The sequence below is a fragment of the Anastrepha obliqua genome, chromosome 1 (assembly GCF_027943255.1).
Source record: "Anastrepha obliqua isolate idAnaObli1 chromosome 1, idAnaObli1_1.0, whole genome shotgun sequence".
NCBI lineage: Eukaryota > Metazoa > Arthropoda > Insecta > Diptera > Tephritidae > Anastrepha > Anastrepha obliqua.
The window spans coordinates 173369397-173395887 of NC_072892.1; the positions used below are offsets into that span (position 1 = coordinate 173369397).

At 32.9% G+C, this 26491-nt stretch overlaps 1 protein-coding gene across 1 annotated transcript in view; it reads left to right on the forward strand.

Moving 5' to 3' along the window:
* The window catches only part of LOC129238653 (AF4/FMR2 family member lilli), a 54151-nt gene extending 30056 nt beyond the window's left edge, over window positions 1-24095 (forward strand). Inside the window, exons 3-11 of the mRNA XM_054873756.1 lie at window positions 10611-10686; window positions 11492-11558; window positions 11692-11805; window positions 12027-12117; window positions 12196-12366; window positions 16095-16264; window positions 16420-16533; window positions 16605-16813; window positions 22730-24095. Of these exons, the coding sequence (XP_054729731.1) occupies window positions 10611-10686; window positions 11492-11558; window positions 11692-11805; window positions 12027-12117; window positions 12196-12366; window positions 16095-16264; window positions 16420-16533; window positions 16605-16813; window positions 22730-22863 (1146 nt within the window). The 3' untranslated portion in view covers window positions 22864-24095. The remainder of the gene's footprint in view (window positions 1-10610; window positions 10687-11491; window positions 11559-11691; window positions 11806-12026; window positions 12118-12195; window positions 12367-16094; window positions 16265-16419; window positions 16534-16604; window positions 16814-22729) is intronic.
* The last annotated feature ends 2396 nt before the right edge of the window (window positions 24096-26491 follow it).

Below are 26491 nucleotides of genomic sequence, written 5' to 3' on the forward strand. Positions count from 1 at the left end.
CTGTTCAGCCACACTTCGCGCTACAGCAGCACTTTTCTCAGCAGCACGTCCCGTCTTTGGTCTGCCAGTCCTTTTTCTATACTTGACAGCTCAAGTTTTTTCACATTTTTTCACCAACTTTTGAATTCTCGACGCATTCGCATAATTATTTACAACAAAAAAATCACGAATTTTGCGATGTGTTTTTCTTAAGAGGTTAGAGGTAATCAGAAGCCTAAATATATATATAAAATTGTATCTCATTATTAAGAGGAAAGTATGCCGTTAATAGTGGAAAATAACATCAGGCAAAAGACCACCACGACCACGCTTCCAGGCCAATATCCTCTTCATGAAATTTTCAATAACGGAATTGCAAAGTGGCTGCCCAATGTCCTCGATAGCCTCACGAATTGCATCTTTGAGGTCTTGAATCGACCTTGGGCTATTGGCGTAGACCTTCTCTTTCACGTGGCCCCAAAGAAAAAAGTCACAAGGTGTTAAATCACAAGATCTCGGTGGCCAATTGTGATCACCTCTTCGAGAGATAACACGGTCCGGAAACTTTTCCCGTAAAAGATCAATGGTTTCGTAGCTTGTGTGGCACATAGAGCCGTCTTGTTGGAAATAAACGTTGTCCAGATGAATACCATCTATTATAATTCCGACCATAAAAAATCGTTAATCATCTCTCGATAGCGCAATCCATTCACCTGTAACACAGGTTATTGGAAAACCCTTCAGTATCTTTCAGATAATGCAAAAAAAAAATCCAATTTTTTTTTTGAATTCTGACTACCCCTAACCTCCAGTTTTATGCCGCCTCCAAATGGCAAATGATTTCTTATGAGAAACTTTTCCTTGCCGAGATTTCAGATTCAGATCCAGATTCACGAACCCGCGCACTACCAAGTGTTAGTCACGCAGAAATCATTCGACTACGCCAACTAATATAAAAAATATTATTATTTATCATCTATAAATTTTAGATCCTCTATTCTACTTTGCATGTCACTGAAGAACTAATTAATTTCCCTACAAAATACGTGTTCAATTTTAATTAAAAAATAGGTAATTGAAAGACCCTGTAGCTTCTTTGTCCACACATTCTAAACGTTATGGCCGCAATTTCCCTGTCTTCTTGTCTATATTTACGTATTTGTGTATATACACAATTTTATTTCGGTTATACCGCGGCGTTCAATGCTTCGCATACATTTCGTAGGTGTGTTGGTATTACACACACACACATATGCATGTATGTATGTATGCGTATCCATATATATATGTACATATGTCTGATTTGAAGGTCGATTCGGGAACATTATATTGGCCGCCGCGGTATTTCTTAAGTTTAGAATACAAGGCATACGAAACACACACATACATGTACGTATGTATGTGTGAGTTGAGTAGGTACCTGCGTTGAGAAATTGTGTTATTTATATTATTGAATACTTGAATTGTCAAGTTTATGAGTTAATTAGAAATTTGGCAATGTGTAAAGATTTGACCAACGCGCCAGCTAATCTAGCCATTCACGACGAATCGAGTGGGCTTAAATGGATTAATGGAATTAGTAAGATTTTCATTCACGATTAGCTATTACGACTTTCCCATTTATCGCGACGTTTTTTTAATATCACTTTGCTATTTTCAAAATACAGTAATGAGTGCAAACATTACTCGCCCTTTTTTCAATAACTTTTTGCTTTGCCCCCCACCCATGTACGCCGATGCAGCGAAAAGACAATGATAAAGACAAAACACCCACTGCATCCGGTTCTGGTAAAGTTTCGGCCATCTCGCGTCTGGAAAATAAATATTCAGATATCTTGGATCGACAGCGACATCACGATGATGATCGTGATAAGACGCTCGAACCCGACGAAAATCGCAATCCGCTTGCCAAATCAGCCACTTCACATCAACTGTTGGGCGTTGGACGCCCCAAATTATCCTCGAGTTCCTTTAATGCCGCCGATCGCAAAGAACGCACGCCCTACCGACTCGGCCGGAATAAAACGAGTCGTTATTTGGGCGATTCAAATGATAGCGGCTACTTGACCAGCACCAATGGCAGTCGTGCCGATCACACACTGCTCGACGACAACTACCCGCTGGATTATAGTGGCAGCAGATATCGCAGACACTACGATGCGCCACGCCATCACTTGGAAGACTACAAAGCCTTACAGGCCGGCGGTGCAATGGGCTATACACCGGGCAGCAGTCGGTATGGACGTGGCGCCGAATACACCGCTGGGTACAATGCGCGCAGCTATAGAAGCCGTGATGTGCATGATGATTATGACATTGGCGGCGGCGGCGGTGGTGGTGCTGGTTCACGGAGGCAGCGCGGGTATGGTCGCAATAAAACTTCTGAAAATTTAACATCCGCCATGGACACGAGGCCCGGTGGCATGCTTCCAACCGCCCATCCAGACTACGAAGACTACGGTGTGCCCAATTCACGCAATCGTTTTGCACATCGTCGCCGCGATAACCTGCCTCAGCGTGCGCCGCCACGCAGAGAAGAACTCACCGATGAAGATCGTGAAATACTAAATGATGAACGCTCATCGGCTGATAATGCGGCGATTCTGCTGCTGCTCAAAGAGGATAATCAGTTTTTGGAGGCGCGTAAATTTGAGGAACGCATGCGCCGACGCAAGGAGCTTAAGGAGCGAGCTTTGCGCTATGCGCAAGAGGACGCCGCCGCAGCTGCAGCTGAGAAAGCTAAAGCGGAACAGAATAAGGAGCAGAATGCCGAAGGCGTTGACACCGCCGCACAAGGAACGAGTGAGAAGTTGCAGGCCAATTGCAAAAATGTTGAAAACAGCACGAATGCGGTGTCAGCTGCGCAGAAGGCAACAAGCAACCAGAAAAAAGTAGCTAGTCCCATTTCCGATAGTGATAGCTCTTCGGAGAGTAGCTCTGAGGAGTCCGATAGCAATAGTCAAAAAGCTAAAGGTTCAACCAAACCCACTTCTACTACTACTATTACTACTACTACTACTACTCCTACTACAACAACTACCACCAAAGACACACAAGACACCACTACATCCACCAATCTTAGCACCTACAGACCAACAGCAACAACAACGACAACGTCTAAACCCACAGCCTATACCAGTGCGGCAAACTCTACTTCTGCTGCCGATCCCAATAATAATGACCTCTCCAAGTACAGGCCAACCGCTGGCCCCAGCTTCAAATCGAACGGTCTAATGCATTCGTCCAGCTCTGGTGCTTTGGCCTTCGGTGGCATAAGTGAACGGCTCGCTGCTGGGCGCACACAACGTTACCAGCCCGCTGCATCTTCGCGCACTGCAGCGCTATTGGCTGAACTGGACAATGTGAGTTCGACAGCTGACAGCGGCAGCAGCAGCAGCAATCGTTATCAGCAACACAAGAACATTTTAAGTGATTCGTACAAGTCATCATACCTATTCGATCCATATTATATGTATGGCAGCGGTGGTGGATCCAGTGCTGCCAGTAGTCGTCGTAGTGGAGCTGCTGCTGCGCTCTCATCGTCCGGCTCGGCTTATCAACGCCAGCAAATGCTTGCGTACCAACAGCATCAGCAGCAACAGCATCAGTATCAGCAGCATATGTTGTCGAAGAGTGCCACTAGTGCGGCACTCTTTCAGAGATCGCGCATTCCAAAAACCCTCTCAGCTTTTGTAAGCTAATCGATTTGTAATTTGTGTGAATTCAATATTTATATTTGCATTTATTGTTTGTAATTCGGTTTTTCTTCTTTGTTATTCTGCTATGGCGTTCACAGTTGCTTGTTGCTTGGCTGCTGCATACCTAGAGCTGTGATTGTATGTGTACGCACCAGTATAGCTGCCGTGTATGAGTGTATTTGCTTGGTCCTGCCAACTACATAGCGACATCCAAAAGCTTGAGCTTATTAAATGAGCGTGAATTTGTGACTGAAAAAGAAAAAAAATTAATAATAGTAATAATCAAGTGCGCCTTTTAGGAATGCTTAGAGGGGGCATTTAATGGTTGTGATTGGGGTTTGAGGGCAACAGCAATCAAATCAGCTGAGTTCATCTCATTATCATCTTCAACAGTAGGCGCTGTGTGGTTGAAGGAATTTTCATATTTCAATTTCGTATTTGGGTTTAAAAACTCAGGTTGACAGTGAGTTCTACATCGTAAAATTTCGTAATTTTCAATGAATAATATTTTTTTAAGTGCTATTGGGGGAAATAATTTTTTCAGACTATTTTTTTCTTTCAAAAATAAGGATGCATACACATCCGTCCGTAGCAAAAAATGTCAATTTGACTCAACACTAAAAAATTCTAATTTAAGTAATAAAAATCGAAAAGTTAGAAAGCAAAACCAAAGATAAAAAAAATATGCAAAATAAAAAAAATTTTAAAATAGTCTAATTCACACACGGGTCCAAGCGAGTTTTGTGAGTGAATTTGCAAAATTGTAATATCTCTTTAGTAACATTCGTATGGAAAGAAATAATGTTAATATCGATGCTCTGTGTCTGATTGATGAAATCAAATATTAAAATATATAGAAATATATTTCATTCATAAGTCATCCCGACTTTTCAGAGATGGAATAAAAATAAAAAAACAATGTTACTCTACATACATTTTAAGTACATACATCCACTTGTGCTCAGAATAATAGAAGCGCTATATATTGCAAGGTTTCGACTATTTTTTTTTATTAATTTTTTTTTAATTAATTTTTTTTATGAAAATATATTTTATACTACAACAAAGACCATATAAATTAGAGTTTGAAACTTTGTACAAAATTTAATTTAATTTTTTTAAATTAATTTTTTTTTATAAAAATATATTTTATGCTACAAAGTTTCGACTATTATTTAATTTTTTTTAATTAATTTTTCTTTAAAATAATTTGTTTTTAACAGTGTTTTTTAATTAATTTTTTTTTATGAAAATATATTTTATACTTCAACAAAGACCATATAAATTAGAGTTTCAAACTTTGTACAAAAGTTAAAAAAATAGCAGCAAATTTTCAATTAGTTAAATTGTAGTTTTTAGCAAAAATTCGAGCATGCAGTTTTGCAAGGTGGCACAAAATTAATCATTTTATCGGGTCAGAATAAAGATTTCTGTCACGCAACATAATTTTTTTCTAATAGTTTCTAATTAAAATTGCACTTTATTACAAAACTCAATGGGATGTACAAGGTGGTGCAAAATAAATCATCTTTCTTTTTTTAATAAAAGATTTTTACACCAAAAAAATGGGCTATACAAGGTGGCACAAAATTAGTCATCTAATTTTAAATATTTTTAATAAAAGATTATTACATCAAAATAAAATGAGTTATACAAGGTGGCGCAAAACTATTCATTTATTTTTTTATAATTTTTTATTTAAGGTGGCGCAAAATTAATCATCTACTTGTTTTTAGTTTTTTTAAATAAAAAATTATTACACCAAATCAAAATGCGTTATACAAGGTGGCGCAAATTTAAACATCTAATTTTTTTCTTTTAATATTTGTTTAAATTAAAAGAAAAAATTATAAAAAAAATTATATAATTTTTTATTTAAAACAAAATTTTAAGGGTTAATTTTTTATTTAAAAAAAATATACGATTAATTTTTTATTTAAAAAAAGGTAGATGATTAATTTTGCGCCACCTTGTACAACCCTATTAAGTTTTGGTGCCATAAAGTTGAAGTTTAAAGTGGCTAACATCGCGTTAATTTTTCGGAATTTGTTTTGCTAGCGGTATTTTGCATAACTCCGTCACAAAAGTAAAAAAAAAAATAAAAAATCAAAGTACATTTCCAGCCACTTCAAACTTGCTCCTTTTTATGAAGCCCCAACTGTACTAGCACAATATTAAACCAAAATTAAATGAGCTACAAAACTGCATACCCAAAAATTTTCTACAAATTATGACTTAAGGTTTGAAATTTTGATGAAAATTTCCTGAATTTCTTAAAATTCTGTACAAAGTCCAAAACTTTGAGTAATGTGGCTCTTGTTGTGGTATTAACTATATTTTTCAAGAAAAAAAAAAAACGAAAACAAAAAATAAGTAATCAAAATATTGCAATACCTATGTCGCGCTGCCATTTTTGTGCGCACAGGTGTACATGCACACCTTCCTGCCTGCAGCTATTGCCCCTTCGCTATATTTGCTTGAGTTAAAACAAAACTAACAAAATTTAAATATTTTACTGTGAATTAAAACAAAAATAATGAATTAACAAAAAAAAAACAAATGTTGAATATTTTACTGCTTGTGATAATAACGTACGAGAAAATTTCAAACGTGCATTTAAATGTTTAGAAATTTTGGTTAGGTTGAGCAATTGAACATAATTTTTAATAATACTGCAAAATTGTGGTACATCTCTTTAAATGAATAAAAAATTGAAATCTATGCAATCCTTAGGTATTTATTACATTTATTTTATTAAATTTTAAGTGATACACAAAGGCTCTTTTGCGCCGTTTTTCGATTATAGAGTACATTAATTAGAATAAACTTATTATTACTTATCAGTAAGAAGGAAAAAATCTATTAAATATTATTAGCAATCAAAACAGGGGGAAAACCGACAAAAAGGAAGTGATTTTGATTTTCAAAGCAAATCAGAATGCGGCGCAGGGTAAATAGGCACACAGAAGTGCATGTCTATTCAAAAGGGAATTTATTACTAACAGCAGCTAAAGTCAGAAAAGCCAAACTTTTAATAGTTCATAGTTTTATTTGCTTATCCGTGCAAGCCAAATATCGATAAAGTTGACTTAAAGTTGAATAAACCTTCATCTACTTCCAAGCGGCATTTATTAATTTCAGTTTAGGCTCGCTTCGTCGAGTTGCAGCCAAAAATCCCTTCATCTTTAATCGCTCAAGATTGCTATTTGAGTATCGTATATTTTGTTGGGGCAGAAGTTGTATGTACCTGTATTTCTACATTTCCCCTTCTACGCTTTATTGTTGCTAGATTGCATACATACTTTTATTTAGTTGCATACTTTTGGCCGTTTTCTGTCTGTTTGATACCTACAGCAGTAACTTGCAAACACACACTTCTTTACGGCAACAAAGTACATGCAGAGCAGCCGCACAAATTCATCACTTGTCTTATGGCAGACGTAAACAGGGTTGTTTTTCTGAAAAAAGAGACTTTTCTAAATTCATTAGGCGCTCTGTATCAAAAGCTCTCAATTGTTTTTTTTTTAACTGGCCATAGATTGAGGCGCATTTTCGCTTTAGAAGAATCCTGATTAGCTAACATTTGTTTAGTTCGCTCCTTATGAATATTTTATATTGAATATAATAAGCTAATTGCTGCCTAGAAAATTTAGCTAGATTTGGTGCGATCTGAGAATAAAAGTTATTCTTGTGTTGTTTGTGAATTCCATCAAATACCAATGAAATAAATATGGAAGTAAAAGTATTGCTTAAAAATAGCAATCCGCTGGTGAGTTTTATGACACCTTTCCGTGCGGGTACGAATATCTTTTCATATTTTTTGCCTATACTTTGAATCCTTGTTTAAAGACGGATTCTGCGAATGAAACGTACCTTCGTGTTCGTTAAAAAAACAAAAGAAATTCATTCTTCACATATTCGAGATTTTGCGTTCTACCCACCTTGGATAGAAGAAAAATGTATTATAATCGTTTGGTTATTAAATTAATAATTAAATATGTCTACTGTAGCTTCGATCAGCCGTCGTTTCTTTTATTATTATTATTATTTTTTAATACATTTTTGTTTTTGTTTTTTAGTTAATTTTTTAAGTTTTTTCGTTCTATTTTTTATTATTATTTAATTTTTTTGTTTTTGTTTTATTTATTAATTTATTTACATACTTATTTTTTTATAATTAAAAAAATATTTATTTATTTATTTTTGTAAATTTTTTTTTTAGTGTTTTCATTTTTATTTTTTTTATTATTTATTTTTTTATCTAATTTTGTGTTAAATTTTTTTTTTTTTTTTTTTTTAAATTATATAAAGGGTACCGAGCAGATGTCCTATAACTCCTCCTCAGACCTATTATTTGAAAACTTTAATCGCATAGTTGTATGGTAGTTTAAGCAATACCTGCAAGAGTTTACCTAACCGCAGTACTTAAAATTAAATTCTTAATCATTTGTCAACAAACTTACATATATTCGTCTCACATCCAACAAGGCTTTTAAAGGAAAAAAGTGCACATACATAATGAAGAAGTTACTAATAACTTTAAATATTAAATACTCATATCTCGTTTTGCATAAATTGCACTCCTCCAAACATTGTCAAACTAGAAATTAGTGCTCCCGAAGATATGCAACATTTTAGCTCAAACCACCTAAGGATGCATGGGGAAACATTTTCACCGCACGCTGTAATTTCTTTTTTACCCAGTTGCCAGTGTGCCTGAATATCAGTTGCAATATTTGGCAAAAAAATGTGTTGGTAGACAAATTATCCGATAAAGTGCAGAGAATACACCTGTTAGGGCCACTTTTTGGTAGCTTAAATGTAGTGAATTTTAAAATGAACCTAACCAAACAAATTTTAGCGTTTAAACTTAGTTTGATGGGAAAGCAAAGTTGAAGTTACACTGAAAACTGAGCCTTAGAGTGTCTAGTGTCCATTTTTGAATTTGAGGAGTTTGAGTATCATATAATTATGAGATATATGTTTGTATGTAGGTGTTCAAGCGAGATGAATCAGTAGCAGTGACTGAAGAGTGGAAGGGGAGACGATTGTGCGTTAAGGAGCGTAGGATAATAAATAAAGAAATAAATAAAGAAAAAATTTAACGAAACATACACAAGCTGTGAGTTGTTTTTAAGGTAGGAAATATAGTATAGTAGGCTTCAACTATAAAAATTATTGACTTACATGTACATATCTACATACATACATAAGTATAGTAGTCGTATCTTTCTAGCTACGCTGAGACAATTAATAATACGATTTTGTTGAAATACTTTAGTAATAAAAAATAAAAATAAATTATATTTTATATACAAATATATGTTAATTAAATTATCTAAGGCCTCTTATAAGTCTATCCATAGAAAGTTATTGCAAAAGCCTCGCATTTTCATATACAATTTTTTTAATGCATTTAAAAATACCAAAAAACTTCCTTTCTCATATAGCGGCTAATTAAAGAATTTAGAATAATTTCGTTACACCTTATTTTACTATTTTCACCTTGTTTTATGTAAGACTAACTACTGTATGACATTTTTACTACTTTTTAAAAATACTCTTTAACTATTTCTTTGTGCCTTTTTTTGTGTGCCAACTGAAACAAGATTTTTTTGTGTTTAGTTTGAGTTCACTTCTTCCTTTTATTGTTGTTTTTTACATTCAAACTAATTTTGTACGTTTCTTGAAACGTTGTAATATACTACTATGTATATATCTTTTTACTAAGTACATTTATTAAACAAAAATATGTTTTTTGTGAAATTAAAAAAAAATTAAAAAAAAAAAAACATTCAAAAACCAAACCAAAAATTTGTCCGAACTATTTTCTTACCGAAAAAACGATACGTATTTTTCTCGTGTTTTTTTCTGATTATGATGATGATGATGATGATGATGATAATCACTTGATGTTGGGTATGATGAACGACGTGATGTTGATGATGATGATGTTCATAATGATGATGATGATGAATTTGGAATTTGGAAAACGGAATTTGATGAACAATTTTGGTGGTGTTGACATGACACGATTTTCATAAATGGCTTTGCTGTGTGCGCGTATTTTGAATGGCAACTCAACTGTGAATCCCTGCACTCAACAATGGCGTTGGCATTAATGATGTTGAACTCACGATTATAACGGCCGTTTTTGTTAATGTGGTGTCAACGTGGGATACGTACTTTGATCGAAAATGTGTGCTACACAACGCTTGGTGCTGTGGAATTGTATGTCTACTGCATTGTTTTGCGAAATCAAATTGAATCAACCATTGCTATGTGGCGACATGCTGGCCTGGCGAATCTCTTCCATTGCTGACAACACTGATGATGACATATGTATACATATGTATGTCCTGTATGCCTGTGGGACGATGGATTTTTTCTTTTTTTCTCTGTTTCTTTTTTCTTTTTCTCTCTTTCTCACATGTATGTTTATCCATGACTGAACCCTGTGTCGTTTTTGCAAATCGGCTAAAATCAACCAACCAACCAATCAACCGACCAACCAATTCACCGACCGACCCAACGATCGATCAACTACCACCACCACCACCTATCCGCTGAATCTGCGCAACGTTGCTTCCTCTGCTCTACCTGCTGCTAACTTCGCTCGTACATATGCACATACACACACACACTCTCTCGAACACCACCAACGTGTGATAACAACTTCTATCAACAACACACCGCTCTGGCAACGTTGTCAACCTGCATGCTACGACTGCCAACCGCCATTCGCCGATCGCCGATCGTCGACGCCAACACCTGCACCACCACCAACACCATCGCCATCGCCACCACCAACAATGCCACTGCCCAATTGTTCGCGCTGATGTTATCAATGACTGATGTGCTCTCTCACACCTACCTACCTACCCGTATATCGAACTTGCGATGATGCGATACATTTGCTTAACACTATCACAGACAGCAAAGCCCGTCATACAAGATGATGCTGATGGCCACTTGATATATCACAACGGCGATATACTTCATCACAGATGTTCGTGACAACTTTTTGTTTTTCTTTCCTTTTTACTATTTCCTTTTTTATCTAATACATAAACATACATAATTTAAAAGTAAAAGAAAAAAAATATAGTCAAAATAGAATTAGCTTAAAAAAACAGAAAGCAAAGGCAAGGCAAGAAATTGCTTGTTGCTGCGAGTTAGGATCCACAAAAATTGGAATATCATTTTAACAAATTTAAAAAAAAAATGCAAAAATTTACGCACTCCTGTGCGCAGATATGCATATTTTAAAATGATGTTTTACAATTTTTGTACATACAAATATATAATTTTTCAAAATTCAAATAATTTTCAAAAATTCTCAAGTTCATGAAACGCGCTTTTCGTATTTCCCAGCCTTAATTTGAAAAATTTTTTATTAAAAAAAGCATACCGTAGCACACGTTTTCCTTATATTATTTTTTTATAATTTGAATCGATCATAAATAATTTTTTTCTCTCATTTTCGTTAATCTCTTTCAAATTATGCTCAAATTAAATCTCAAGTCAATTTATTTAAAAAACTTTAAATTTCTTAACGCGTTCCGAATATGCAAATTAAATTTTTAACAATAATTTTAATGAAGCTAAAAACAATTAAAATGTATTTCACAACATAGTCAGCAGAGTCAGCCAGTTATCAGTTATCACTTAGTTGAGAGCAGAGTAGGCAATGAGCAAAAAAAGAAAAAAAACGAAACAAATAAAGAACCAACTCGAATAATTTCTACAACGCATTAAGGGCACTCGAAGTTCCATGTTGAATTACAATGTTGTCCTTTTTTGCGAAATTTCAGATAAAATCATGGCAACTCTGGGCGAGGGTACGTTTGGACGCGTTGTCAAGGTCAAGGACATGGAGAGGTATGTGGCGCAGCCAAAGCAAAGAGGCTCATTCTATACATTTCTTAAGCATTGTGGCATCCTTTTGCATTTTTTTTATAATTATGCCTTTGAACTAATTATTTATTTGACTCCCTTTGCAAATCTTAAACAGGGACTTCTGCATGGCCTTGAAGATTATAAAAAATGTGGAGAAATATCGTGAAGCTGCCAAGCTAGAAATTAACGCTTTGGAAAAGATCGCCCAAAAAGATCCACATTGTGAACAGTAAGTATGGCTTTATGGTTTTAGCAAGCTAAAATTAATCATCCTATTTTTTTTTTTTTAATAATTTTTTCACCTTCGACAACTGATTGGCATACGACGCAATTTGCAAAAATGATACATCTTCTGATAGAGTGATTAATTTTGCGCCACCTTATAAATACATGCCTAGCTATTTACCCGTATGAACAAGTACTTACGCACATTTTTTCATTTCATTACAGTTTGTGTGTAAAAATGATTGATTGGTTCGACTACCATGGTCACATGTGCATCGTTTTCGAGATGTTAGGCTTAAGTGTGTTCGATTTCTTGGTGAGTACTTACAGTTTATTGTTAGTTTCCTTTTTAAAATATTTTTTTAAACAACTTTTTGTTTGATTGTTTTTGCAGCGCGAGAACAACTATGAACCATATCCATTGGAACAAGTACGACACATGGCCTATCAATTATGTTACTCAGTGAAATTTTTACATGAAAATCGCTTAACGCACACCGACCTCAAGCCTGAAAATATACTCTTTGTCGATTCGGAGTATACAACGCATTATAATCACAAAATTGTAAGTGGAAATTTTTCAAAGCTGGTAAAATTAAAAAAACAAAAATATGCAAATGGAAAAAAAATAAAAATTTCAATAAACAAATAGAAAGAAAATAAAAATTAAAACAAAATTAAAGTAAATAAATAAATAAATAATAAACAAATAGAAAAAAAAAAATAAAAAATAAATAAATGGATAAATAAAAAAAAAAAAAATTAAAAACAAAAAAAAATAGTAAATTAATAGAAAAATAAGCAAAATAGAAAAAATTGAAAAAAAATGTTTTCTTAAATAGATCTAAATAATTAAATAATAAACCAATGGAAAAATAAAACAAATATAAATAACAAATAGAAAAATAAAAAAAAAAATAATCAAATAGATAAATTACAAAAACAGCAAAGAAATAAAAAAAAAACAAAGAGAAAAATAAACAAATAGAAAAATTAAAAATATATTAAAAACTAACAAGTAGAAAAGTTAACAAAAATAAACAAATAAAGAAAGAGTAAAAGCAATAAAACTAAATAAATAAATAATAAACAAATGGAAAAATAAAACAAATATAATTAAACAAATAGAAACATTAAAAAAAAAAATAACCAAATAGAAAAATGAAAAATAAACAAATAGAAAAGTTAAAAATAAAAATAAACAAATAAAAAAATTAAATAAAAAATAAGCAAATAGAAATATAAAAAAATGGAAAAATTGAAAAAATAGAAAAAATAGAAATAACCAAATAGAAAAAAATTAACAAACAGGAAAATTAAAAAAAAGTAACCAAATAGAAAAATAAAAAAATAAACAAATAGAAAAGTTAAAAATAAAAATAAACAAATAAAAAAATTAAATAAAAAATAAGCAAATAGAAATATAAAAGAAATGGAAAAATTTAAAAAATAAAAATAAACAAATAGAAAAATTAAAAAATGAAAATAAACAAATAGAAAAAGAAAAACAAATAAAATAAAAAAACAATAAAACTTAATAAATAAATAATAACGAAATTCAAAAATAAAACAAATATAAATATACAAATAGGAAAATTCAAAAAAATTAGCTAATATAATAGAAAAAATAAACAAATAGCAAAAGAAAAACATAAAGCTTAATAAGTAAATAATAACGAAATGGAAAAATAAAACAAATATAAATAAACAAATAAAAAAATTAGAAAAAAATAACCAAATATTGTCCTGGCAACTAAGTAATTTCGGATTTCACTCATAGATGGCTGCAGTTGAATTTTTAGGTTTGCAGACGTAGTACTTCTGCCTTGAAAAAGCTCCTCATAAAAATATCTGCCGTTCGGAGTCGGCTTAAAACTGTAGGTGTTTCCATTTGTGGAACAACATCAAGACGCACGCCACAAAAAGGAGAAGGAGCTCGGCCAAACACCCAAAACGTGCCAATTATATATACATATATGTATATATAGACGTAGTACAAATGTAAAACACATTTTGTTTTTTGATTGTTGGAAACTCAGCTGTCGAATCGTTAAAAAAATTCTTTGATCTGTTGCGTAGTTTTCATTTGGCGTTCGTTGAAAAATCGAAAATCAAAAGGAACATTTGTGTCATATTTTGCTTTTTTATTTCCGCAAAGGGAAAACTGCATCGCAAGCTCATAAAAAGTGATGTGCTGTTTATGGTGGCGAAGACTTAAAAGAACGGCAGTGATAAAATTGGTGTGCCAAATTTCGCTCTGGTGATTTTTCACTCGAAGATGAAAAACGCTCTGCTCGTCCAGCTGAAGTCAAAACAACTTGGCTATGTTCAAAAACTCGATACATGGGTGTCTCACGAACTGAAAGAAACGCATTTCATGCAACGAATTAACAGCTGATAATTGGCTATGAAAAATGTTTTGTTTTAAGCGAAAAAGATCGTAGAGCAGGCCAGGTGAACCAACTTAAACAACATCAAAAATTGATAGTCATCAAAAGAATGTTTTGTTATCAGTTTGGTGGGATTACAAAGGAATCTACTCTGTCTACTTTGAACTCTTACCTCCCAACCGAACGATCAACTTTGATGTCGTCATTGAACAACTAACGAAATTGAACAATGCAGTTGAAGAAAAGTATAGTCCCGACCTTGCACCATCTGATTACTTTTTGTTTCGGTCTTTACAAAACTCCTTGAATGGTAAAAGTTTGAGTAATGATGATGATGTCAAATCGCACCTGAATCAGTTTTTTTCTAATAAAAACCAGATGTGTTTTGAACGTGGGATTATGATGCTGCCTGACAGATGGCAAATGCTCATTGATCAAAATGGGCAATACATTACAGAATAAAGTTGTTCAGTTCCATGAAAGAATTGACTTTGATTTTCTAAAAAAAAATCCGCAATTATTTAGTTGCCAACCCAATAGAAAAATTAAAAAAAAAAAATAAACAAATAGAAAAATAAAAAAAATTTAAATAAACAAATAGAAAAATAAAAATAACCAAATAGAAAAATTAAAAAAAAAAAAATAAATAAGCAAATAAAAAATTACCAAATGGAAAATTTAAAAAATTAATCAAATAAAACAAGTAAAAAAAATAAATAAACTAAATAATCTGAAAATAAGTTCTCTAAAAGTAAATACGTATGTCTAATGTTGAATGAATTTGTTAAAATAGACAGCGTCAAGCAACTAAACAATAATACAATAACTACGACTTATACGCGGTGGCACAAAATCGGAAGATTTATAATTTTTGCAAAAGACGTCGTACGTCAGTCTTATTTGTCACTAGTGAACTAGACAGCTGCAGCAAACAAAAAACAAACAAGCAATGGAGCGCGTAAAGGTCAAAATAAAGATTTCCCTCACTCCTGTTTATTGAAAAAAATTGTTCAAAATCAAAATTGATGATTAATTTTGCGCCACCTTGTGCTACATAAAGTTAAAGTGCAACTTTTAAATTGCTGAACATTTTTTATTTTTATTTATTTTTATTTATTTATTGTTTTTTTTTTGTTTTGTTTATTTTTTTTTTTTGTTTTATTTTTTTTTTTTTTGTTTTATTTTTTTTTTTTTTTTGTTTTATTTATTTATTTTTTTTTTGTTTTTTTTTTTCTTTCTGCTCGACATTTTTTATATGGAAGTATAGCGTCAACAGCTTCCTTTTCTTGCATTTTTTTATTTGCATATTTTTTTGTATTGTTTTCGTTATTGTACTTCTTTTTAAATACAACATTCGTAATGCGCATCGATCTCTATATATTGAAAAAAGTGTAAAAATTCACTGACATACTTTTGTTGTAATGTTTTTTGCTTTGAATTTTTTTTCTGTTTTCTTTTTTGTTTGTTTTATTTTTTATTATTTTTCTTTTTGTATTTCGCATTTTTTTATATTTATATTTATTTTTAATTTTTATTATTTTTTTATGTTTTTTACTTTTACTTTTATTTTTGTATTTTTGAATTTTTATTTTTTTTTTATTTTTTGTTTTTTTTTTTATTTTTTTTTTTATTTTTTTTATTTTTTTTTTGTTTTTTTTTTGTCTTTTTTTGTTTTTTTTTGTTTTTGTATTGCTTTGTTTTTGTAGTTTTTTTTAATACAATATTCTAATTTCGATACGCAAATAAAAAGTAATAATTTTGCAATGATTGAAAAACGTGCCAAGATGCTCTGCATAAAAAATTCTCTTGTTTTATCATTTGCCACTAAAATTACCCTCGATAGAATTTTACTTTATGTTATTTACGAATATTTGCATGATTTTTCTTTCATTTGTATTTTTAGAATCGCGAAGTGCGTCGCGTCAAAAACACCGATGTTCGTCTCATCGACTTCGGTTCGGCTACATTCGATCACGAGCATCATAGCACAATTGTATCGACACGTCACTACCGTGCACCGGAGGTTATTCTTGAATTGGGTTGGTCGCAGCCTTGTGACGTCTGGTCAATTGGGTAAGTGACAAATTCACAAAGAGCGACAAAGACATAAGCAAAACATTATTTGAACGCAGAAAACAAAAATTATAATTTTTCCACAAAATCTGCCATTATCAAAAATTTAAACATTACTAAAAAGCAATAATAAAATTTCTCTACTTCTCATATAGCTGCATACTCTTCGAATTGTATCTGGGCATAACACTTTTCCAAACGCATGACAATCGCGAGCACCTCGCAATGATGGAGCGTATTTTGGGTCAAATACCATATCGCATGGCACGGTAATGCAAAGCTAAACATGCTTTTATATTTACATGCGCAGTTTACTTCATAAAATTCGATTAATGTATAGCAATCATTGTCATTACAGTAAAACAAAAACAAAATACTTCTATCACGGTAAGTTGGACTGGGATGAGAAGTCATCGGCTGGACGCTATGTACGCGATCATTGTAAGCCATTGTTTAGATATCAAATGAGTGATACCGAAGATCATTGCGAACTCTTTGATCTGATTAAGAAAATGTTGGAATATGAACCATCACAACGGGTGACGTTAGGTAAGTAAATGGCATGAGGTGAAGTGTGAAAAGTGAGCTGTCAAAAAAAATAATAAATATTCATATGTGTATAAGTAGCTTGAGAGTGTTGTTGTTACTGTGCGTGTATTGAAAACTTTTAGTGTGTAGTGAAAAGTAAATGGCAAAACGCATTTAAAATTTGCAATTAATGTCAACTTACTAATCTAAATGTTATTGAATTTAAAATATGTGCAATTCCTTCAAATACTGCTGATGAGTTACAAGAGAGTTTCCATATTCGCGGCGGCTGTTTGTCATAAATTTCGAGTTGCGAATTAAATTTGATATTAAGAGCTGTTTTTTGGGCTACAAAATATACTTTGAAAGTATTATTATTATTATTTATTTAAAAAAGTTAATAAATAGAAAATTTAAATTTGAACTGACAACAGTGGCAGCGAAGGCCTTCGGCTAGAAAAAATAGCTTTGTAAACATACTTTAAAAGTATTTTTGTGAATTTTGAAGAATGTGGGGCATAATCAGAATCAAAATGAAGCGAGAGTTAAAATTTCGTTCAACTCAAGTTTAAGAAAAACTGTACTTAGCTTATTTTAAACATAGTCGAATTAGTTTAAAATAAGCTGAGTTTAAATTCAAAACCGAGCGCAGCTGGTACTAAAGTAAAGAAAACTAAAAGTAAATAAAATTAGAAAGTAAATAAAAATTAAAAAGTAAATAATATTAAAACGTAAATCAAATTAAAGTAAGTAAATTAAATTAAAAAATAAATTAAAAGGAGAATTAAATTAAAAAGCAAATTAAATTAAAAAGTAAATAAAATTATTTATATCCGGCCAAGGACTGTCACTTCAGCAGCAATCCTCGTATATATATGGGGAATGTTTATGTTGCTACAACAACAACGACCTATTGATCCGCAGTGTTACCTTTACGTTTCTTTGGACCTTTGCGTCATCTTGTAATAAGTCTGCGTATTTTGCTAATCTAAATAAACTCTGAAGCTCTGAATCCGAGAGCCATTCTAACCTCTCATATTCTAGAGCTCCTTAGCATTTCAATCTGGTTCTAACTAACGCAGGGCAAGAATATAGAAGGTGTTCAAGAGTTTCCCTCTCTTCTAGTTCATTGCAAAAACTGCAGTTTCGTTGTTGGAATGCCTATCTTGTATGCGGGTGCCTCTAGCAAATTGTGTCCTGTTAGTATACCTACGATAGTTCTGCTCTTTTCTATAGATAGAGCTAGTACGAATCTGGCCTATTTATCTGCATTCTGTGTGCACATGATTGTCGCGACACTAGTAAATGGCTACATTGTTCCACCTCCTGTCTATTCGACCTTTCATGTCCGCAACGATGAAATTGTAGATCGTCTTTAAGGGCTTTAATGTGTCATTTCCTTGTTCAAATGGCATGTAAACTGCGCTTTTGGCAATCTCATGTACAATATCGTTTCCTACAATGGCCTTATATCCGGTTACCCAATACATGTACAGCCGTCTGTCAGCGGCGAGTCTCTCTATGGCTTCCCTGCTTTTTAGAATATTTTTAGATTAGAAATTTCATTCGAGTTTATCGTTTTTATCGCTGCTTGACTGCCAACGTATATATTAATTTTAAAGTTGCTTGATGTCTTTGCAAATGCTATTTCCGCAGCCTTACCTAAAGCAAAGACTTCTGCTTGAAAGATACTTCAAGATACTGGGGAGCTTGACCCTGTAACTCATGTCTATTGAGCTATGTTGGAATGTCTTACGGATAAATTCACCGGTTGCGCTGAGTCTTCCGGCAGATTTAGCTGCTAGACACTCCGCTGCAATGTGCTGCCGTTGGAGTAGTGGTCAAATATTTAAAATGAACAAAAACGTTTCATTTTCAAGCTGTTGAAAGATATTTCAATATAATAAACAAAGTAAGAAGCGAAATCGTATTAAGAGAGATTTAAACCATTTGAATTAGTTAGAGTTAAATGAAGATGATTTTTATTCGCGGTACATTTTTTAATTTGTTTTTTTTTTTTGTTTTTTTTTTTTAATTTTTTTAAATTATTTTTTTAATATTTAAAAAAAATTTTTTTTTTATTTGTTTTATGTATTTAATTTTTTTCATATCTTGTAATTTTTTTTTATATATTTTTAATATTTTTTAATTTGTTTCTTTTTTTTTGTTTTTTGTTTTTCATTTTTTTTTAAATAATTTTTTAAATACTTTTTTTTAAATTTTTCTTTGTTTGATTTTTTGTTCTTTTTTATATCTTTAATTTTTTTTTATTTTTTTGATATTTTTGAATTTTTTTTTTTGATATTTTTTTTTTTAATATAAACATCAAACATTGAAATGCCGCAAAATAATAAAGGCCTTCCTGTCCTGCTAAGCATACACTTGAGAGTTGATTTTATCTGGAATAGAAATCTTATCAACATTTTCTGCTGCCAAAGGCGCCTTTTAGCAAGGAAATTGCCTTTTTTGCGCCTTTTTTCATGCCTTTCCATTGCTGCTTCAATTTTTGCTACACTCGATAGAATCCAGACACCTACATTTGTCTATGAACTGCATTACAAGTATTATTTTTTACTAATCATTCTCAGATCATTTTATGTATTTTTAATTACCTTTAAATTTATTTATTTATTTTTTTTTTTTTCAATTATCTTCAAACGCCACTTGATTAGCTCTCGCAAGACAGTCGTTTTCGCGTACACTCCAATTTTGTACACGATTTCGATGCTTATTTATAAAATATAAGGGTGGGGCAAAATTAATCATCTCATTGTTTTTGAATAACTTTCCAGTAAATAAAGAAAAATGATTTTTATTGATGTAAATCTTTGTTTTGACCTTAACGCGCTCCATTGCTTGTCTGCTTGTATCCCGCAGCTGTCTAAACTCAGGTTAAAATATTTAGTTTTAATTTAACTAAGCTTGGGACTATGATTATGCGCCTATCTATCGAAAATCAAACGTTGCAGAGTAATTCTCTTGTCAAACTCAAATCAGTTCTGTTTTTGGTTTGCTGCACAACTTTTGTATTAACGATTTTCTAACAAAATAAAGTTTTATATGTTGGCTTAGAATTATCAGCAATTGCATTTCATCGAGTAAACTTCAAGGTAGGTTAATCTGGAGCATGCAATACATACATACAAAACTTAGGTTATGTAAGTACATACAAATTAAATGTTCAGTGTCACGAAGAATGAAATGCAATTGCACGACGGACTTTTCTAAAATGTATATGCTTCAGTATCAGCTATAGTGGAGCCTAGCTTTCAGAAATATCCAAAGCAGTTAAAAATTATATGCAAATACTTTGAGCCACGCAACAGCACGCAGTAACAACGACACTACTGGCTTAAATGTTTTAGCTACGAAAAAATTGAAATTCGACAAACGGTGCCATTTATGCCGTAGCTGCTTAGTTCGCAATATCAAAGAAAATGTTTATAACAATTATTAATTGATTTATTTATTTATTGAAGTAAATTTATAAAATTTATAATAAATTATAAAATTTAATAGTTAGGTTACAGCGCTAGCTGTGATTATTAATTACTTTTAGGATTCAAAATGAAATCGTAGACGATAATAATTACTTCCCCCTACTCCTATACAAGTTTGTGGTAGAGCTCGTTATTTAGCAGACTCGAGACTTTCAAACTTATCCACGATCTATTGTCCGAACTCATGGTGCTCACACTCTAACGTAAACGTACGCCAATATCAGCTGACAGGGTGAAACTAATGGAAGCCCCATGTAAATGAATTCTCACCACCGTTCCGTTCTGTAGTGCCGTAGATCGTTACTTCATCGTGTCAGCTGATGCGGACGTACGGGCGTACGTTTACTTTGATGAGTGTGATCCACCTGATCTTTCCAACGCAAAGGAGGTCTTCCTTTTCCTCTGCTACCACCAGCTGGTACCGCATCGAATACTTTCAAAGCCGGAGCATTCGTATCCGCCTAATCGGATATTGTCATCGCCCACGCTTCTGCGCCATACGTCAGGACGGCTATGATGAGAGCCTGGTAGAGTGTTAGTTTTGTTCGTCGAGTGAGGGGCATGACGAGTTTAACAACTCTGCGTGACCCTAGTTACAGGCGAAGACACGAAAATACCGCCAAATGACTCACATGCTGGCTAGTAAACTGTGTGTTTGAGGGAAATCTTTGAACCCAAAAGGAAAACTGCCAACCAGCCACAAGGATATCCTATGAGGACGTTCCCACGATAATCGGTTCTGCATAACCGGAACGAACCGGATTTATATACGGCCAAGGACTGTCACTTCAGCAACATTCCCCGTATATGTATTGGGAATGTTTATGCTGCTACAACAACAACAACAACAACATATCCTATGAGGATACGGGTCTGACAACCACTAGTCTCTTCACTGGGCGGGACCAACCATCCACCAGTGTGTAAAACAGTTTCCTATAAATGCAAAATCCTCGGACGAGCGCCGAAACAGTCGGGATCGGCGCGGAAATCAATCAGTGAATTGCCTACTTTAGCCCATGATAAATCCATTAGAATAAAAAAGCGCAGCTAATACCGTTTGTCGAATTTCAGTTTTAATAATTTTTTTTATATACAGTGCACTCGCGGTAACTCGAATAGCCGCTAAGTCGAACGACGTGCTAACTCGAACACATTTTTTTCCCTATTGACTAGTTTGTAACTCGAACAATATTAAAGCGCTATAACTCGAACAAAAAAACTAATTTATTTGTACACACATTCTTTTCAAACATGTACATTTTGTACATACATACATATGTAATAGTATATGTATATAAATTATATGTATACTAGTGTATTGTCCATATGAATATTTCGACGTTAATATCCCGTTAGTTTTCTGGGAACAACATCTTGCATTGACCAAATTGCTTTAAATTTGTCATTTGTAGTGTATCAGTGCATGTGAGTAATGGATCGTAAAAGGTTGAAGTGTTTAACATTAAAAGAGAGGGCTGAAGTCCTTAACAAAATTAAACGTGGATGTAGTGTTACTTCTCTAGCGAAGGAATATGGGGTAGCCAAGTCCACCATACGTCTTATAAAAAAGAAAGACAAGGCAATTTTAAAAGCAGTAAACAACACGTTTTTGGGTCCTGGGAAGAGGAGAACTTTAAAAGCTTCTGAGTTTCCTAAAATGAAAGCCGCTTTATACAAATGGTTTCTGTCCCAAAGAAAAAAGAATTACCCAATAAGTGGACTCATCTTGAAAGAACATAACATGAAAAACATAATTTACAGGTCGAATTTACGCTTTATGATGTTAACAAATGGAATGATGGTGCCGAATTTACCGACACAGAAGTAATAATTGAAACTAGTGATTCTGAGTCTGAGTTTAACAACACAACTGAGACATGTGAGCGGATATCATCTGAGGGGGCAGTTAGCTCTATCAATAAGGTAATTCAGTGGGCCACAACTGAACAAGTAAGCCCCGCAAAGGTTAACACTCTTCAACATTGCTGCAGGCAAGAAAAGACAAACACACATTACAACTTTCTTTTCGGCCTAACTTTTCTGTTAAAGCTGACTTTTTTTGTGTAACTGACACAAAGACTGCCTAATATTTGATGAAAAATATTGAAACGAATTAATTATTTTAAACATATTCATGTTCATAGCCATATGTAAATAAATAAATAAATTTAATTGAAAAAAATCGATATCGATGACTGTTTTTTTAACATAGCACACTCAATTGATAAGTCGAACAAATTCGATAAATCGAACAGCGCCTGTTTTAATTAGTTCGAGTTATCGCGAGTGCACTGTATATATTTTTTTTTTAATTCTTATTATTATTTTTTTAAATCTTTTTTTAATTTTTGTTTTTTATTTATCTATAAAATGTATAAAATACCTCCATTAATTCATATTTTTTTTCTTTTACTTGATACCTTCACTTATTTAGGTGATGCGCTACGCCACCCATTCTTCGACAAGCTCCCACCGCACCAACGTGTTGGTGAAGTTGGCAACAACAAGCAGGCCATTTCTTCGGGTAGCAGCAGCAGTCGCGAACGTTCGCACAGCTTGTCAAGATGAGATTTAGCGCGATTTGGTTATTGTTAATTAAAATTAGAACATCAACAGTGAACGGCACAGCAGCAGAAGATGAATAAGGAGACGAAGAAGCAGTAGATGATGATGAAGAAACAATAAACAACAACAAAACCATCAATAAACAAACGGAAAATATGATGCAACTATGAAAGCAGTATGAAAGGCAATTCCTAGGCGCAACGCAAGCAGCATACACAACAACAGGTGAAGCGCAACAACAACAACAACACCACAAACCATGTGAAACCACGAAAGCCACGAGAAAAAAGGCAAACAACGCATCAACCTAAAGCAGCAGCATCGTCGTCAACAACAACAACAACAACAATTAGATAGCAGCGTAAAATAGGAACAACATAATTTGATAAACTATATAGAAATACATACCTGCAAGCATACAACATACAACAACAACAATAACAATAGTATGAAACACAAACAACAAACAACAAAGATACACAAAACAGCAACACTTAGAAGAAGAAGAAGAAGATGAAGAAAGGCATACTCAGTTAAGATTTAAGCAACAATAATACAAATCCAAGTAATAGTCCAGCTACTTTTTATAAAAAATTCGTTTTGTTTGCACAACAAAAACAATACCTTTTCTATGATAAAGAAGCATAAGAAAAGGAAGACTCGACTCGAACTATTTGGAGGCGCGGTACACAAACACAAGAAAATTGAGCAACAATAGAAGGAAAACATTTTTCGCGCACATCCACACACACACACAGAAACGGCAACGCATCCATGTTTGTTTGCTTTGTTCGCTTTTGTGAGAATATTTTCTTAAAACTTTTCAAGTTACAAAGTTACATAAAAATTATGTGCTTTGCTTTCAAGCGGCACCCACGCATGTACCCACATACATGCGCCGCGCACATATCTACACTCTATTACACTCTTACATATATATTTTGTATTTTGCTCATTTGTAATCATGTGCGAATTTCAATGAAATTTTCTGCCATTTTGCCATTGCTGTGCGCCAGTTTGTGTGTGTGTGCAAAAATCAGCAGGCAATCAAGCAATAAGCGCTGGCATTGCAAGGCAATTATTTTTACCATTAATATTTGTAATATTTAATACAAAAGAAAAAAGAAAATAGAGAGAAAAAAATAACGAAGTTTCCTTGATTTGTTACATCTGACGCAAAACCTCACTTTGAAGCCGGAACATTAATAAAAGATTATTTTGCGCAAATAATTGCAAACACCGCAAACTTTTCATGTTTCATGTTTTTATATTGTTTGGTCTTTATTTAACAAAATATTGGCGCTCAACTATTTGTGTTTTATGTACGTCAAAGTCATTTTGAATATTTGTAGTTTTTGATTTTTTTTTATGATTTTTTATTTTGAGTTTTTATTTTGTGTTTTGAATTTAATTTTTGTTTTTTTGAATTTTTTTTTTTGTTTTTTTTGAATTTTTTTTTTTTTTGGATTTGTTTTTTAATTGTTTTTTCTTTTTTTGTTTTTTTTTTTTTTAATTTTTCTGTTTTTTTTTTTATTCTTGTTGCCAATCAAATCAACTAATTTCGAATATTTGTAGGTTTTTGATTTGTTTTTATTCTTTTTTAAAAAATTTTTTTTATATTCTTTTTTTGTATTTTTTTTTTTTTTTTTTGATTTTTTTGATTTTTTTTTTAATTTTTTTTTAATGTTTCTCTTTTTTTGTATTCTTGTTGCCACTCAAATCAACTAATTTTGAATATTTGTAGTTTTTTAATTCTTTTTATTATTGTTCTTCCCACCCAAATCTGCTGAGCTCATCGCAAGCCGCATTTATTAAAGATGGTGGCACTTGCCCAAAACAAAAATGTTTCTTACGTTTTATTGCCAAAGCAAAGTGTTGGCAAAGTAGAAAACAAATAATTAATTCGCCTTGTTTCATTCTAGGCTGACAGCTACATGGATATGGCGAAAGAAAAGAAAAATAAAATAAATCAGTTGATTTATCGATGCCACCCAAAGCAAATTGAGTACCCCTAGTAGATGGCGTTTTAACAAAACAGTTACTTCATTTTTCACTATTTTCACGATTCCGACGTCAGCTCTCTTCCCAATACAAAACAAACAAAAGGAGAAAAAATTAAAAGCTTGTAAAAATTCCGTTAATAGCTTCGTAATATTGTGAGTTGTGAGACTTAAACTAAACAAACTAAAGAAAACGAAGTGCCGTGTATTAAATTATGAAAGCACAAATTAATAGAAAGCCTCCAAATGCAGTTTTTTGCATTCTTATGCTGTTGACGCCACGGCAAGAAAGTATGTGTGTGTGCGTATAATTTCTTGTCTTTGGTTGTCTCCACTGCTTTCGCCTACACTTCTTCTTTCACACACACACAAGTTATTCGTCTTTCTTTTGTTTGTTTATTCTTGGACTCTTACGATACAGCGAATTCGGCAGGCACAATCTCTCACTCTATCATTCTTGAGCTTAGCTCATGACAAGCCGCATTCAATAAAGGTGGGTGGCACTAGACCAAAAACAAATGCTAGAAAAGAAGGAATGAATTCGCTTTGTTTCATTCTGGGCTAATAGCTAAATGGATATGGCGAAAGAAAAAAAAAAAACAAATCACTTAATTTACCGAAACCAACTTTAATAGATTCGCCTTGGCTCGCGGCATACTACGACAGTCGATTCTATTCTATGGCGACTCTGATTGATAACCGAGCAAGAACAGCCACTGCAGCAGCATTTTGCGAAATGTTTTATGCTGTTACAACAACAACATAGCAATCCTTTTTTTGTACAATCGGTAACAAAACCTGTTAGCAGCATACATTTTCTGTGTGCACAGTTTGATATAAGACTTTGTAACAACTCCGATCTACTTGCATATGTATATGTATTTGTTCAGGGCTATTACTCGAAATAACTGAAAAATTTGTGTTGTGTTTTTTGTATTTTGTTTTTTTGATAAATTATTGTTGTTAGCACAGAATTGTTAATTGTAAGCAAAAACGAAACTTGCCTTCATGTATACAAGAGCGCATAGAGTACATACACACATACATACGTATGTACATAGCGTATAATTTAATTTTCGTTGTTTGTGTGGCATTTTCGTGTTGTTGTATATCTATGTATGTATATCTATGTTTGTATTAGTCACTTAATGAAAGGATGAGCGCCGTTACTAAAAAAATAATCGCTGCATATTTGCAATACTTCGCTCAATCAATGCATGCCTACATCCCTACACTCATACACACATACATACGTACATACATACACACGCATAAACATTTACATTTGTCGTCATAGTGTCACATGCCACCATTTGAATGGTTCTATGTTGTAATTATAATTAAGAATAACCAAATCCTGAGGCGTTCGTCATGCGACCTCGAACATACCCCCTCGTATACCCCCACTTAATTTGTACGTTACTCTCTACATATGTATGTATTAGGAATGTAAATGTACATATGCATATATACACGATAAAGCGCCAAATTAAATTTACTACATACGTACATACATACATACATACATACATACAAAAACGTATGCAATGCCGTATCCAGCCCGAAGTGGAAATTGCAAGCAAAAAGAAAAGGGGAATTTAAATTGTCAAGTTGTGCGCGTAGGGATGCAA